The sequence below is a fragment of the Penaeus chinensis genome, chromosome 16 (assembly GCF_019202785.1).
Source record: "Penaeus chinensis breed Huanghai No. 1 chromosome 16, ASM1920278v2, whole genome shotgun sequence".
Lineage (NCBI taxonomy): Eukaryota > Metazoa > Arthropoda > Malacostraca > Decapoda > Penaeidae > Penaeus > Penaeus chinensis.
This window is the reverse complement of record NC_061834.1, coordinates 34712088-34727087: the sequence shown is the minus strand read 5'-3', so window position 1 is coordinate 34727087 and position 15000 is coordinate 34712088. Positions and strand designations below refer to the sequence as shown.

Sequence of the window (15000 nt, the reverse complement as noted above, 5' to 3'; positions counted from 1 at the left end):
TAAAAAAAGATACCTACTTGTTTGTTATCAGGATCGATTTCGAAGTCGTAATGATACAAGATGCCCGTCGACCTCCTCTTATATAGGTCGCCTCACCCTCAGCGACTCGCCCACTCTTGTTCATTTCCAGCTCGCTTCTTCTGTTGAGACACCCGCGAGTTTATTAGTCGTGAGGATTTTTTGAAAATTAAGCAGTTATTGTTATTACATAGACACCGTTTATCGTTTTAAATTTTCTTGCATTTTCCAAAAAGGTTTTGAAGTAGTTTTTCTCTCCCCTGATAATGACACTCTATGCAAACTTATTCTGCTGTGATATATAAAGCTTGAAAACACACCTAATTACATATTGAAGATGATGGCGAGCAACAAGATTCTTTATACACATTTTACAAGCATCACTAAACTACTTTTACTACTATTACTACCACAACTATTACTACTACTTATAATCCTGATGGTATGGTCATAACAGCATTAATGGTTATAATAGTAGTAGTAATAACAGTAGCAACGATAAGTAATAATGATAATAAAGATAACATTTTCAACATGAGGCAATTTAGTAACCGTAACTCACGATGATCAAGATATTCAAAAGGTTGGTCTTTATTGTTATTTGTTCATTAGTTAAAAATCTTTTCTTTCCTAACTCGTTTTCTCTCTAAAGCTTGACCTTTCATAGTATATAAAAATGATATTCTCACTTCTATCTCCTGTTTCTCACAACACACACACACATGAACATGCAGATATATAAACACATATATACACACTCGTGTGACACTCACTGCCTTGACTTCACTGCCTCGGTCACTCCTCTGGGCTAGACCTGGGCTAGACCTCTCTGCCATTTGCGGTGTCTGCCGCTTTTCGGCTTGTAATAATGTATCGCATAGGTAGGATTTTCTTGTTTTGTGTATTTTGTGTACTTTGTTTATTTTGGTAAAGCTTTAAACAAAAATAAGTTCTAATTAAATGATTTTACGTATTTTATCTCTTTTGACAATTGATAAATGCTAATTAATAATAGAAGATGATTGATAACTGATAATGAAAGAGGACTTTAATACATTTACCACAAAACGGATTGCAATACGATAATGAGAGTACTTAATAAATAATGATTGATAAAAATACATTAATCGGAGACATGATAAATTAATTAATGGATCAGCATATTTAATGATAATAAGCAAACAACATTAATGAGCATCGTAATAAAGAATGAAGAATGAATGACATCAATGAAATAACAAAAAGAAGCTTGACAATCACTAATAGTACATAAGCGCTAGGACAGTTGTTGTTACGTGGTATTAGCCATTCAGTATCAGGCCGCACCATTCAGTTTTGATTTCTCGTCTACCGCATTAGGAGAATTAGAGTTAAGCGGAGTTGCTCTTTCCCTGAATTCTCTTAGTGACATACCAGCCGTAACAATATATATATATATGTGAAAGGTCAAGCATTAGAGGAGCAAAAAAAGAAAAAGAATAGTTTAGTTGATGAACAAAATACATTTTAGACCAACCTTTTGGACATCTTGGTCACCTGATTATATCGTCAGTACTAGAAATATCAGTAAGAGTATTTCAGTGATGCTTGTAATACTAATATCTTTAGGAAGTGATTAGATGCGTCCTTGAACAGATCAGTTCACATGCGATAGCAGAATAGATCTTCAAGAATAGTTTTCGTGGTAAAATTTAGATTAAGAGAAAAAAACCTTTAAATCTTTTTAGAATATGCAGTGAACTTTAAAACGACAAACGCAGTCTAGAAAATAACAAAATAACAACCACCTGACGCCTGTCGCTGAGGAGGTAGTCAAGCCAGAGTAGTTTTCGACTCAACTTTAAACCCTTTTTGGAATATGCAATGAACTTTAAAACCACAAATGCTGTCTCGAAAATAACAAAATAACAACCAATTTTAAGAAAGACCTCACGGATGTCTCAATAGAAACGACCTGGAAATGAAGAAGAGTGGGCGAGTCGCGGAGGGTGAGGCGACCTATAAAAGAGGAGGCATCTTGTATCATTTTTGCTTCGAAACCGATCCTGATAACGCAGGTAAGTTTGGAGGCTCTTAAAGACGATTTTGCTGACGCATCGTTATTTGTTTTTTGTTTTCTCTTGCACATATCTATTATCAATTTTATTGGGTCATAACTGTTATTGTTGGTCAAGTCGTGGTTAAATAGTTTCTACGTTTAATATGATTTTGACATATGTGGGATAGTTTATTCCGAATACCCAGAATGCGCAGCGCCGTTGTGGTCGTCCTCCTGGTGGCGATGGCTGTGAGCCTTCAGCTGACACTCGCGGACAACTTGCAGTACCCAGAGCGTGAGGCAAGTGCTAAAGTTTGGCCGATGTAATGCTTAGCATAAAAAAATATTTATTAGAATATGAAATCTGACTAACAGGCGGTGTTCGAGTTGGCGGCGCAGATCCTGCGCGTGGCTCAGGGACCCTCGGCCTTCGTCGCGGGCCCTCACAAGCGCAACTCGGAGCTGATCAACTCCCTCCTGGGGATCCCTAAGGTCATGAACGACGCCGGAAAGAGATGAAAAGAAAATCTATTGACTTTCTGGTACAGTTTAATTCTCGTTCGGATTTATCTTGTCAAACAAGAAATTTATGTACTGTGGGCTGAAATAGGGAATAGTGATAACACTACACATAAAGATGCATTGCATTGGTGAACATTAGAAACAATGTGATAGAGTTTAGAAGAATAGGGAACAGTAATTCCGATATTCTTTTCTATTGCTATTGTCTTCCCTCCTTTCAGTACACCCTGGCCATGACGACGCCGACGTCATCCACACATTGTGCTCATCAGATATATCTTCATTGATAAAATAAATGTTGAAACATTAACGTGATGTATTTTTTCACCAATATTTTTATACACTGGCAAGAATTTTGTGTTAGAAGCAATCTTACATAACTAGAGATATGCTTATGGCATGAGGCAAATATACAATATATAGTCAAACTTTTAATTTCTTACCAGGAAGTACACTGCTATTCTTCCTCATATCGTGAAGTGACGCAGCTGCAACTCATAATCATCTGAGAAGTAATAACAGCATGTAGACGTATTGTTGCATAGACAAGGACATATGAGTACGTTCATATGACCATAGACATACGGGAACACGCACACATTCGCATCCATACAAACATACATTTATACACAGTATATATGTGTGTATATAAATGTGTATATATATACATATATATAAATATATTTATTGGTATCCTGCCATGTGAGACATCACAGAGAATTTTGTATCGCACAGTATCACTTTTGGCGACCACTGTAAAACAGCAAGTAAACATACTTGTTTTTTTTGTTTTTTTTGTTGTGTGAGTATGATGAGATTGCTGCCAATTCCAATTCTGACACCACATAGAACAATACTGCGTGAGGTGGAATCCGATTTGGGCCAAAAATTTAGTTATTCAAATTACAAACTCTACGGAACTTCAAAACCTCATGTACTTTAACTTAGATTCCTAGGTATTTTGAAGAAATTAATTTCATTTCCTCGATTCACAAAGTTAAATATTTTACATATCTTAAACTTAATTACCCACCAAAAAGTGTTTAAGCCCAAATTTTAACCGCTGGATGTACAAGCACCATATTAAGGGCAGATTTTATAACCCTGATTCCAAAAATGTATAATACGTCTTTGTAAAGCAAATGTTAGAGGGGGTTCAGACACACCGATGGAAAGACAGAATTTGCTTTTTATATATACATATATACGTGCACACACACACACACACATATATACACACATTCCCAGTGCTGGGCATCAAATCCTGTGCATTTTGCAATTTGCCTATAATATATATAATGTACCTAAATAAAATAAAATGTAAGTGGGACAAAGAACCACCAAGAAGATGAGTATATAAAAGGACTTACGAAAAAATCCAACTTCCCTGGTCACAATAACATATTTACATTTTCCGTCCCACAATTTGTCTGCAGGTACGTTATACATGTCATGGACAGACAAGTTGTGGGGCAATTCTGCAGATGGTATTGACCCCAGTTTTTGTGCAAAAGAGTAACCAAGACATTCAGAGGAAAAGATTGTTAAATACACTATTTTCCAAAGATGCCCCGGATATATATATATATATATATATATATATATATATATTATATAGGGCCTCTTTGATTTAATATATATATATATATATATATATATATTATATAGGGCCTCTTTGATTTAATATATATATATATATATATATATATATATATATTTTACTGTTGCTGTTACACATCTGATGCCAAGCATTGTGAACCCACAATATATATATATATATATATATATATATATATATATATATATAATGTAAATACACATATATACAGGTATATACAATTTTATGTGTGTGAATATATATAAATTCATATGTATATATATGTATTTATACATATATATATATATACATACACACATATGTATTTATATATACACTGTGTGTGTGTTTGTGGGAGTATGGATGGAAGGTTGCGTGTTATCACCTATCTGTGCTTCTACGGACCCATCCATGGCCATATATACTTCCTTATATCTATGCAATAGTATATTCACTTTCCTTTGTCATTTTCAGTTGATTTCAATGAACAGATGCGTCACGTGATATGAGGAGGAGCAGGGACATACTTCCTAGTAAGAAATTAACTTCAAAATTCAAGTTTAATGACGGTGTATTGTATATTTGACTCATACTATGAGTATGTAAATAGTTATATAGAGTCTATTCCAACAAATTTCCAGTGAATGTCAATTAATATATTGGTAAAAATAATATCGGGTTAATGTTGCAACATTTATTTTATCACGAAAGAAGTGTGGAGGAAGCCGGCGTCGTCATAGCAAAGGTGTTCTGAAAGTGTAGAAGATAGTGGCATTAGTTGAAAAAATTGAAATAGCTGTTTCTTTTCCTCTTATATCGTGTTAACCAAAGATCTTTTATGTTTCGTAATTGGCGATACTATCACCTATTTAAGCCTTTTCTAGCATTAACAGTTGTCATTAATCATATAATCATCGTAATAAGTACAGCTATTCACCGATTTTTATCTGTCTGCAACACGTAGATTTCCCCTCATTGTCTATCTCTTTCCAGCGTCGTTCATGACCTTGGGGATCCCCAGGAGGGAGTTGATCAGCTCCGAGTTGCGCTTGTGAGGGCCCGCGACGAAGGCCGAGGATCCCTGAGCCACGCGCAGGATCTGCGCCGCCAACTCGGACACCAACTGTTGGTCATGGCATAGAATAGAAAATATATATTGGTCCGACACACAGAAGCAAACATTGTTGTCAGTATTGGATTTCATAGTTTAAATAATTTATTTTTACGCAGTACATCACATCGGTCAAACTTTAGCACTTACTTCACGCTCTGGGTACTGCAAGTTGTCGGCGAGTGTCAGCTGAAGGCTCACAGCCATCGCCACCAGGAGGACAACCACAACGGCGCTGCGCATTCTGTGTATATTCAGTTGATATTTTTATTTATCAGTTTTGACTATCTCGCATCCGCCAAAATAATTCTATATGGCCTGTAGAAACTATTTGACTACGACTTGACAAGCAATAACAGTTAGGACCCAATAAAGTCTATAAATGATATGTGCAAAAGAGACAATGAAAAAAAAAAAAAAAAAGAAGATGAGTGTCTGCATCATCGTCTTTGAGAGCCTCCAAACCTACTTGTGTTATCAGGATCGGTTTCGAAGAGGTAATGATATAAGACGCCCGACGACCTCCTCTTTTATAGGTCGCCTCACCCTCAGCGACTCGCCCACTCTTGTTCATTTCCAGCTCGCTTCTTCTGTTGAAGCACCCGCGAGTTTATCAGTCGTGAGGACTTTCTTAAAAGTGGTCGTTTTGTTATTTTCTAGACAGTGTCATTTTAGAGTTCTTTGCATATTCCAAAAAGTTGTTTTTCTCCTATTCTATATTTTCCCACGAAAGTTACTCTGACATGACACTATATTGAAGATCTATTTTGCGGTCACATATAAAACGTTTTGTTCAGAGACACATACAATTACATGTTATAGATATTAATCTTACAAGCATCACCAAGATACTCTAACCTATATTTCTACTACTTACAATTCTGATAATATGATCATGTAACCAAGAAGTCTAAAGGGTGGGTTTAATATATATTTTGTTTAAGTTCTTTCTTTTCTTCCTTTGCTCCTTCACTAAAGCTTGATCTTTCACATATATAACACAAACACACACACATATATATGTGTATGTATGTTTGTATATCTGTATGTCCATGTGTGTGCAATGAGAACAGGAGATGGAAGTGTGAATATAATTTTAAGATACTATGAAAGGTCAAACTTTTTTTTCCCTTTTTTTTTTCTTTTTTTTAGTTGAACAAATCACAGTTAAAACCAACTTTTTGAACATCTTGGTCAACCGTAAATTAGGGTTGGTAGATTAATGTTAAAAAGGTCATCATCGTCATTATCATCAACACCAATATCGTTGCTATTATTATTACTACTGCTTGTAAAATGTATATGAAGCATTTTGTTTCTCTCCACTGTCAACTTCTTCAATACGTGATTAGGTGTTTTCAAGCTTATATATAGCACAGCAGAATAGGCTTACATAGAACGTCAAGTCAACATAGAAAAAAACTACACCTTTAAAAGCTTTTGGGAAAACAAGTAAATTTAAAACCTCTGAGAAAAAAAAAAGTATAATTGCTTAATCTAAGGAAATCCTCACAATTGATAAACTCGCGGGAATCTCAACAGAAGAAGCGAGGTGGAAATGACGAAGAGTAGGCGAGTCGCTGAGGGTGAGGCGACCTATAAAAGAGGAGATCGACGGGCATCTTGTATCAATACGGCTTCGAAACCGGCCCTGATACCACACATGTAGGTTACGGGGATTTTAAAAACAATATTAGGGCCGCTGCTCATATTTTTTTTTCTCTTTGATATATCTTAAGGGCTTTTTCGTGTCATAAATATTACTGTCATTCAAGTCATGATTCATATCGGTTTTACAGACCATCAGGAATAATTTCGATAGAATAATCATACAAAATAAATAAAAAATGGATTGAATCTACCCAGAATGCGCAGCGCCGTTGTTGTCGTCCTCCTGGTGGCGTTGGCTGTGAGCCTTCAGCTGACACTCGCCGATGACTTGCAGTACCAAGAGCGTGAAGTAAGTGCTAAAGTTTGACCGATGTGATGCATAGCATAAAAATAAATGATTTAGACAATGAAATCCTATACTGACATCATGTTGGAAAATTCACTGTTTACTTCTTTGTGACGGTCAAATAAATCTATGCCGTGACTAACAGGTGGTGTCCGAGTTGGCGGCGCTGATCCTGCGCGTGGCTCAGGGACCCTCGGCCTTCGTCGCGGGCCCTCACAAGCGCAACTCGGAGCTGATCAACTCCCTCCTGGGGATCCCCAAGGTCATGAACGACGCCGGAAGGAGATAGACAATGAGGGAAATCTACGTGCTGCAGAAAGGTAAAAATCGATGAATCAGCTTTAGCAGTACTGATTACGATGAAAATATAAATAATGTCAACTATTTATGCTATAAATGTCTAAAGGCTTAAATAGTTGATATTATCGCTCAATACGTTAAAGATCTTTGGTCACCATAAAATAAGAGGAAAAGAAACAGCTATGTCAATTATACTTCAGCTAATGCCACTGTCTTCTTCCCCACTTCCAGAATACCTTTGCCACGACGACGCCGGCTTCCTCCTTGATAAAAAAAATGTAGCAACATTAACCCGATATTATGTTTACCAATATATTTATTGACATACACTGGAGTTTTTGTTGGAATCAACCCTATTTAACTATTTACATACTTATAGCACGAGTCAGTGAAACAACACTGTCATCACACTTGAATTTTGGAATTAATTTCTTACTAGGAAGTACATTCCTGCTCCTCATGCCGCATTTATTCATTGAAATCAGCTGAAAAGCGACAGCTGAAAAGCGACAAAGGAAAGTATTGCATAGATATAAGGCGGTACATCGACCTAAGAATACATTCGTAGAAGCACAAATAGGAGGTAACACGTGCCCATCCATCCATACACCCATACAATATATATATGTAAATATATATATATATATATATATATATATATATATATATATATGCACATACACACACACATACATATATATACACACATATATACATATGCATACACACATACATATATATACACACATATACATACATATATATACGCACACACGCACACACATACACACACACACACACACACATATATATATATATACATATTTGCATATACCTGTATATTATATATATATATATATATATATATATATATATGTATATATATATGACTACAGCAGAAAAAATTATGGGATGGAAAATATAAATAAGATATTGTATCCAGGCAAGTTGGATTTTTTTTCATGAGTGCTTTTGCATACTGGACTTACTAGTGGTTCTTTGTCCAACTTACATTGGCACTTTTTATCTTCCTTTCATTGAGGAGTAGTATGCTATTTAGCCTTTCGTATTTCCTTTATTTCTCGAGACTATTATGTCCCTTTGTTGCTCACGATTTCCATATCGACGGTGTATCTGTGCGTGTCTCTTTATCTGTCGCTGTAGATGTGTGTGTTTGCGTGCGGGGTGGGGGTATAAGCATGCATGTAGTTTCAAGTGTCTCTGTATCGCTTAAGCAAAACAAGGCAAGAGAAACAAGCAACATTTATTGCTCAAATGAATACGCAAGTATGATAACAGTAGTAAATGCATGATTGTATAACGGATTGCACATGGTACTATCACTTGATACACACACATACCATATAAATAAACACACACACACACACACACACACACATATATATATATATATATATATATATATATATATATATAAACAGCAAATTCCGTCTGTCTGTCCGAATGTCTGAAACCCCTCTAACTCGGGACACATTAGCTTTACATAAACAAATTATACTTTCTTGGAATCAGGATGTTCCCGGGCTAGAAAATCTGCTCTTCATCTGATGCTTGCACATCCAGCGGTTAAAATTTGTAATTTGAGATATTTTTAAAATTTATAATGAGCTTAAAACCTTTTTTTCTAAATTCAGTTTAAAATACAAATAATATAACTGAATCGAGGAAATGAATTTTATTTCTTCCAAATGCCAAGGAATTAAAGTGAAAGGTTTCGCGACGCGGGGTTTTGAAGTTCGGCAGAGTTTTGATTTGAATAACTCAACTTTCGGCCCAAACCAGATATAAGATGAAGTCTTTGGTAGACTTCACGCAGCATTGCTTTTCTCATGGTCAGCTTCATGTGCGTGATTCCAGAATTGGAAATGACTACAATCTCTTCATACTCATATTTTTTTTTAGTTTCTCCTGCTGCTTTACAGTGATCTCCATATGTGATACTGTATGATACAAAATTCTCTGATATAAATCTCACATGGCAGGATACCAATAAATGCTTCATTAGCATTTTTGTTTTCCGAGCTGGATAGAGACCAGAGGTCTCTATCATTGTACGCCGAAGCCCTTCTCATAGGAACTAATATATGTATATATATTACTATATATGTATTTCTATAACTATCTATATGTATATATATATAACTATATATATGTATATATATAACTATATATATGTATATATATAACTATATATATGTATATATATAACTATAAATGTATTTATATAACTATGTATATGTATATATATAACTATATATGTTTATATATAAATATATATATATACATATATATATGTGTGTGTGTATAAACGTATATTTGTATGGTTGCGAATGTGCGTGTTCTCGCCTGTCTATGGTCTTATCACTTCATGATATAAGGAAGAACTGAAATGTACACCCTGGTAAGAAATTTAAATTTTGACCATGTTTTGGTCAAAATTGTGTAAGGTTCTTTCAAAAAAAAAAAAAAAAAAAAAAAAAAAAAATCTAGTCAGTGTATATTAGTGAATATATTGGTAAAAACATAGTGGGTTAATGTTGCAACATTTATTTAATCAAGGAGGATATATTTGATGAGCACAATGTGTTAATGACGTCAGCGTCGTCATGGCCAAGGTGTTCTGAAAGGGGAGAATCAGACAGTAGCATTAGTTGAAAAGAATATCTAAATTGGTGTTTCCGCTTCTTCTAACTTATATCATATTGTTTCTAATTCCATGTTGACCGATGCATCTTTATGTGTAGTTATGCACCATCCCCGAACGAGAATTAGACTGTACCAGAAGATCAATAGATTTTCTTTTCATCTCCTTCCGGCGTCGTTCATGACCTTGGGGATCCCCAGGAGGGAGTTGATCAGCTCCGAGTTGCGCTTGTGAGGGCCCGCGACGAAGGCCGAGGGTCCCTGAGCCACGCGCAGGATCCGCGCCGCCAACTCGGACACCGCCTGTTGGTCACGGCATAGAATTGCAAAGATTTATTGGTCCGTCACAAAGAAGTAAATACTGAGTTTTCTAACATGATGTTAGTATTGGATTTCATTGTCTAAATAATTTATTTACATCACATCGGCCAAACTTTAGCACTTACTTCACGCTCTGGGTACTGCAAGTTGTCCGCGAGTGTCAGCTGAAGGCTCACAGCCATCGCCACCAGGAGGACGACCACAACGGCGCTGCGCATTCTGGGTCGATTCAATTCAATTTTTAACTATTTTGTATGCTTATTCTAGATCTATTGAAATTATTCTTGACGGTCGTGATTGACAATAACGTTTATGACACAATAAAGCCCTTAAGATGTCTTAGAGAGAAAGAATTATGATCAGTGGCACTAATATTATCTTAAAAAAAACGAAACCTACTTGTTTGTTATCAGGATCGATTCCGAAGTCGTAATGATACAAGATGCCCGTCGACCTCCTCTTATATAGGTCGCCTCACCCTCAGCGACTCGCCCAGTCTTGTTCATTTCCAGCTTGCTTCTTCTGTTGAAGCTTCCGCGAGTTTATCAATCGTGAGGTTTTCCTTAGATTAAGCAGTTATACTACTGTCGTTTTAAATTTGCTTTCATTTCCCAAAAAGGTTTTGAAGTAGTATTTTCTCTACGCTGACTTGACCCTCTATGCAAACCTATTCTGCTGTGATATATAAAGCTTGAAAACACATCTAATCACGTATTGAAGATGATGGTGGAGAGCAACAAGATGCCTTATACATATTTTACAAGCATCACTAAACTACTTTTACTACTATTACAATTACAACTATTACTTTTATTTATAATCCTGATGATTTGGTGATTACAACATTAATGATTATAATAGTAGTAGCAATAACAGTAGCAACGATGAGTAATAAAGATAATGAAAATGATAACATTTTCAATATTAGGTATTTAGTAACCGTAACTCACGGATGACCAAAATGTTGAAAAATTGGTTTTAATTGTGATTTGTTCATCCTTTTTTTTTCTAAAGCTTGACCTTTCATAGTGTCTTAAAATGATATTCTCACCTCCATCTCCCGTTTCTCACTACACACATAAGTGGACACGTGTGTATGTGTGTTTCTGTTATATATACATATGTGAAAAGTCAAGCTTTAGAGAAGGAACAAAGAAAGAAAAATGTTTTAGTTAGTGAACATAATACATTTTAAACCATCCTTTCGGACATCTTGGTCACATGATCATATCATCAGCACTAGAAATATCAGTAAGGGTATTTTAATGATGTTTAATATTTTTTATGAAGTTCTTGATTCTTTCCATTTTAACATTGGATGCGTCTTTGAATAGAACGTTTTACATGTGACAGCAGAAAAGATCTTCAATATAGTGTCAAGTCAGGGTAGCTTTCGTGGGAAAATAATAGAATAGGAGAAAAAACAACTTTAAAACATTTTTTGGAATATACATTGAACTTTAAAACGACACTGTCTAGAAAAAAACAAAACAAAATAACCACTTTTAAGAAAATCCTCACGACTGTTAAACTCGCGGGTGCCTCAACAGAAGAAGCGAGCTGGAAATAAGGAAGAGTGGGCGAATCGCTGAGGGTGAGGCGACCTATAAAAGAGGAGGTCGACGAGCATCTTGTATTATTACAGCTTCGAAACCGATCTGATAACACACAAGTAGGTTTGGAGGCTCTTAAAGACGATTTAGCCGACGCACCATTATTTTTTTTTCTCTTGCACATATCGTTTATAAATCTTATTGGGTCATAACTGTTATTGCTTGTCAAGTCGTAGTTAAATAGTTTCTACGGCCTTTAGAATTATTTTGACATATGTGGGATAGTTCATACTAAACAGATAAAAAGATCAACCGAATTTATCCAGAATGCGCAGCGCCGTTGTGGTCGTCCTCCTGGTGGCGTTGGCTGTGAGCCTTCAGCTGACACTCGCCGACAACTTACAGTACCCAGAGCGTGAGGCAAGTGCTAAAGTTTGGCAGATGTGATGCATAGCATAAAAAAAGGAAATAGTAGAATATGAAATCTAAAACTAACAGAGTGTTAAATTCAGTGAGTATTTCCATGAGACGGGACCAATAAATCTGATATTCTATGACGTGACCAACAGGCGGTGTCCGAGTTGGCGGCGCGGATCCTGTTAGTGGCTCAGGGACCCTCGGCCTTCGTCGCGGGCCCTCACAAGCGCAACTCGGAGCTGATCAACTCCCTCCTGGGGATCCCCAAGGTCATGAACGACGCCGGAAGGAGATGAAAAGAAAATCTATTGACTTTTTGGTACAGTCTAATTCTCGTTCGGATTTATCTTTTCAAACAAGAAATTTATGCACTGTTGGCTGAAATAGGGGATAGTGCATCACACTACACATAAAGTTGCATTGATGAACATGAAATTAGAAACAATAAGATATAAGTTAGAAGAATCGGAAACAGTAATTTCGATATTCTTTTCAACTAATGCTACTGTTTGCTTCTCCCCTTTCAGAACACCCTGGCCATGACGACGCCGACGTCATCCACACATTGTGCTCATCAAATATATCCTCCTTGATTAAATAAATGTTGCAACATTAACGCCGCGATTTTCTTTTACCACAAGAATTTTCTGTTAGCAACAACCTTACATGACTAGAGACATACTTATGGCATGAGGCAAATATACAATATATTGTCAAGCTTTTAATTTCTTACCAGGAAGTACACTGCTATTCTTCCTCATATCGTGAAGTGACGCAGCTGCGAGTCAAAATCATCTGAAAAGTAATAACAGCATGTAGACATATTGTTACATAGACATAAGGACATATGAGTACGTTGATATGACCATAGACAGGCGGGAACACGCACACATCCGCATCCATGCAAACATACACACACACAATACATGTATATATATATTGTATACACTCACACAATACATATGTATATATATGTATATATATGTGTATGTATATATATACACACATATATATGCACATGTATATATGTATATATGTATATATATACACATATGTATACACACACACACACACACACACAGACACATACACACATATCTCTAAAAAACGGATTTTCATACACAACAGCGTTTTTCTTCCATCCCTCTCTGCCTCTGCATCTGTCCCTTTTTTTTTTTTGTTTATGCCTCTGTTATCTCTCTAGCTTTTTCTCTCTCTCATTCTCTTTCTTTTTCTTTCTCTTTCTCTCTCCCAAGTTCTTAGCCTGTTATGTATAACATTACTTTATAATGTAAGTAAGAACTGTACTAGCAAATTCACTTTATATTATACCATTCATCGCATTATATACATATGTTTTTTGTTTCATTTTTTTTTTTTTTTACCGGAAGAAGGGATTTTGAGTAAATGTTTCTAGACGACCTTTGCATGTGTATAGGAAAGTCAACACAGTGCGTTCTACTTATACATTTTATTAAGTTTCTTGGAATTCTTGATGATCCTCTGAAAGAAGCATTTAATATATCAGCAAAACGAAATTGCCTTGGTTATTATCCTTGTTGTTATCACTTTCACTATCATTACTAATCATCATTTTATTACTGTTATTCTAGTATTTCATAATCATCATAACCATGACTACTACTAAAACTATTTAAAAATCATTATCATTATTGCTATTACAGCCATTACTACTGTTGTTATTATCATCACTACTATTATCATCATATTCACTCAGTATTACTTAAATTTATTTATTTATTTACCGTATCTTAACCTTCTGCAGCACGTAATTTTCCTCTCATTGCCTATCTCCTTCCGGCGTCGTTCATGACCTTGGGGATCCCCAGGAGGGAGTTGATCAGCTCCGAGTTGCGCTTGTGAAGTCCCGCGACGAAGGCCGAGGGTCCCTGAGCCACGCGCAGGATCTGCGCCGCCAGCTTGGACACGACCTATTTGGCCATTGGTATATATTGATAACATTTTTCTTCTTTTGCCTTTGAAGCTACTATCCACGGTCACGTAATATTTGAATGTGATAAAAGAACTTCGTGAAGCTTCATACTTGCCTCACATTTCCCCGGACGACGTCTGCTGAAGACTCATGCCCACCGCACCAAGAAGGGCTACGATGACGGCTCTGTGCATCCTGAACAACAGATATTATTAACTTCGTATCATGTATTTCATAAAACAAAAGACATATGATAAATATAAAATTCCACCCAATATATGATCGCCATTACCGTCCTATTTCATATGTGAGAGACTGGAAACCTTTGTTGGACCTGTTGTTTCCGTGGCGTGGACGGTACACTGACAGCAGCCTACTACCCACTTCACCTTATATTACGATTCCAGTCTACGTACGCATGCGCCTTCATTTGCTTCAAAAGAAACGTCTCGAATTAGGAATTCATTCGAGCCCATTGAAAAGATTTCACATGTATTATTAACAAAGCATCGGGATGTTTACAGTATACGGTTTGTGATTAAGTAGCT

General features: G+C 36.1%; 5 protein-coding genes and 1 pseudogene across 5 annotated transcripts; 3 read left to right on the top strand and 3 right to left on the bottom strand.

The window, feature by feature from the left end:
• Positions 1 to 2263: 2263 nt before the first annotated feature.
• LOC125033677 (pigment-dispersing hormone type 1-like) lies at positions 2264 to 2857 on the top strand. The gene is made up of 3 exons (XM_047625381.1): positions 2264 to 2356; positions 2432 to 2598; positions 2800 to 2857. The coding sequence occupies exons 1-2, from the start codon at positions 2264 to 2266 to the stop codon at positions 2573 to 2575; spliced, it is 237 nt and encodes a 78-aa protein (XP_047481337.1). The 3' UTR covers positions 2576 to 2598; positions 2800 to 2857.
• Positions 2858 to 5135: 2278 nt separating this feature from the next.
• Positions 5136 to 5529, bottom strand: LOC125033665 (pigment-dispersing hormone type 1-like). Its single transcript, XM_047625358.1, has 2 exons — positions 5437 to 5529; positions 5136 to 5298 (listed from the first exon to the last, which is right to left on the bottom strand). Exons 1-2 carry the CDS (start codon positions 5527 to 5529, stop codon positions 5155 to 5157), a joined length of 237 nt encoding a protein of 78 aa, XP_047481314.1. The 3' UTR covers positions 5136 to 5154.
• Positions 5530 to 7153: 1624 nt separating this feature from the next.
• Positions 7154 to 7557, top strand: LOC125033687 (pigment-dispersing hormone type 1-like). The gene is made up of 2 exons (XM_047625391.1): positions 7154 to 7246; positions 7389 to 7557. Exons 1-2 carry the CDS (start codon positions 7154 to 7156, stop codon positions 7530 to 7532), a joined length of 237 nt encoding a protein of 78 aa, XP_047481347.1. The 3' UTR covers positions 7533 to 7557.
• Positions 7558 to 10158: 2601 nt separating this feature from the next.
• Positions 10159 to 10746, bottom strand: LOC125033673 (pigment-dispersing hormone type 1-like). Its single transcript, XM_047625376.1, has 3 exons — positions 10654 to 10746; positions 10344 to 10510; positions 10159 to 10184 (listed from the first exon to the last, which is right to left on the bottom strand). The coding sequence occupies exons 1-2, from the start codon at positions 10744 to 10746 to the stop codon at positions 10367 to 10369; spliced, it is 237 nt and encodes a 78-aa protein (XP_047481332.1). The 3' UTR covers positions 10159 to 10184; positions 10344 to 10366.
• A 1656-nt stretch (positions 10747 to 12402) lies between these two features.
• On the top strand, positions 12403 to 13114 carry LOC125033668 (pigment-dispersing hormone type 1-like). Its single transcript, XM_047625372.1, has 3 exons — positions 12403 to 12501; positions 12651 to 12817; positions 13026 to 13114. Exons 1-2 carry the CDS (start codon positions 12409 to 12411, stop codon positions 12792 to 12794), a joined length of 237 nt encoding a protein of 78 aa, XP_047481328.1. The 5' UTR covers positions 12403 to 12408; the 3' UTR covers positions 12795 to 12817; positions 13026 to 13114.
• A 1192-nt stretch (positions 13115 to 14306) lies between these two features.
• LOC125033685 lies at positions 14307 to 14646 on the bottom strand (annotated as a pseudogene).
• Positions 14647 to 15000: the final 354 nt, after the last annotated feature.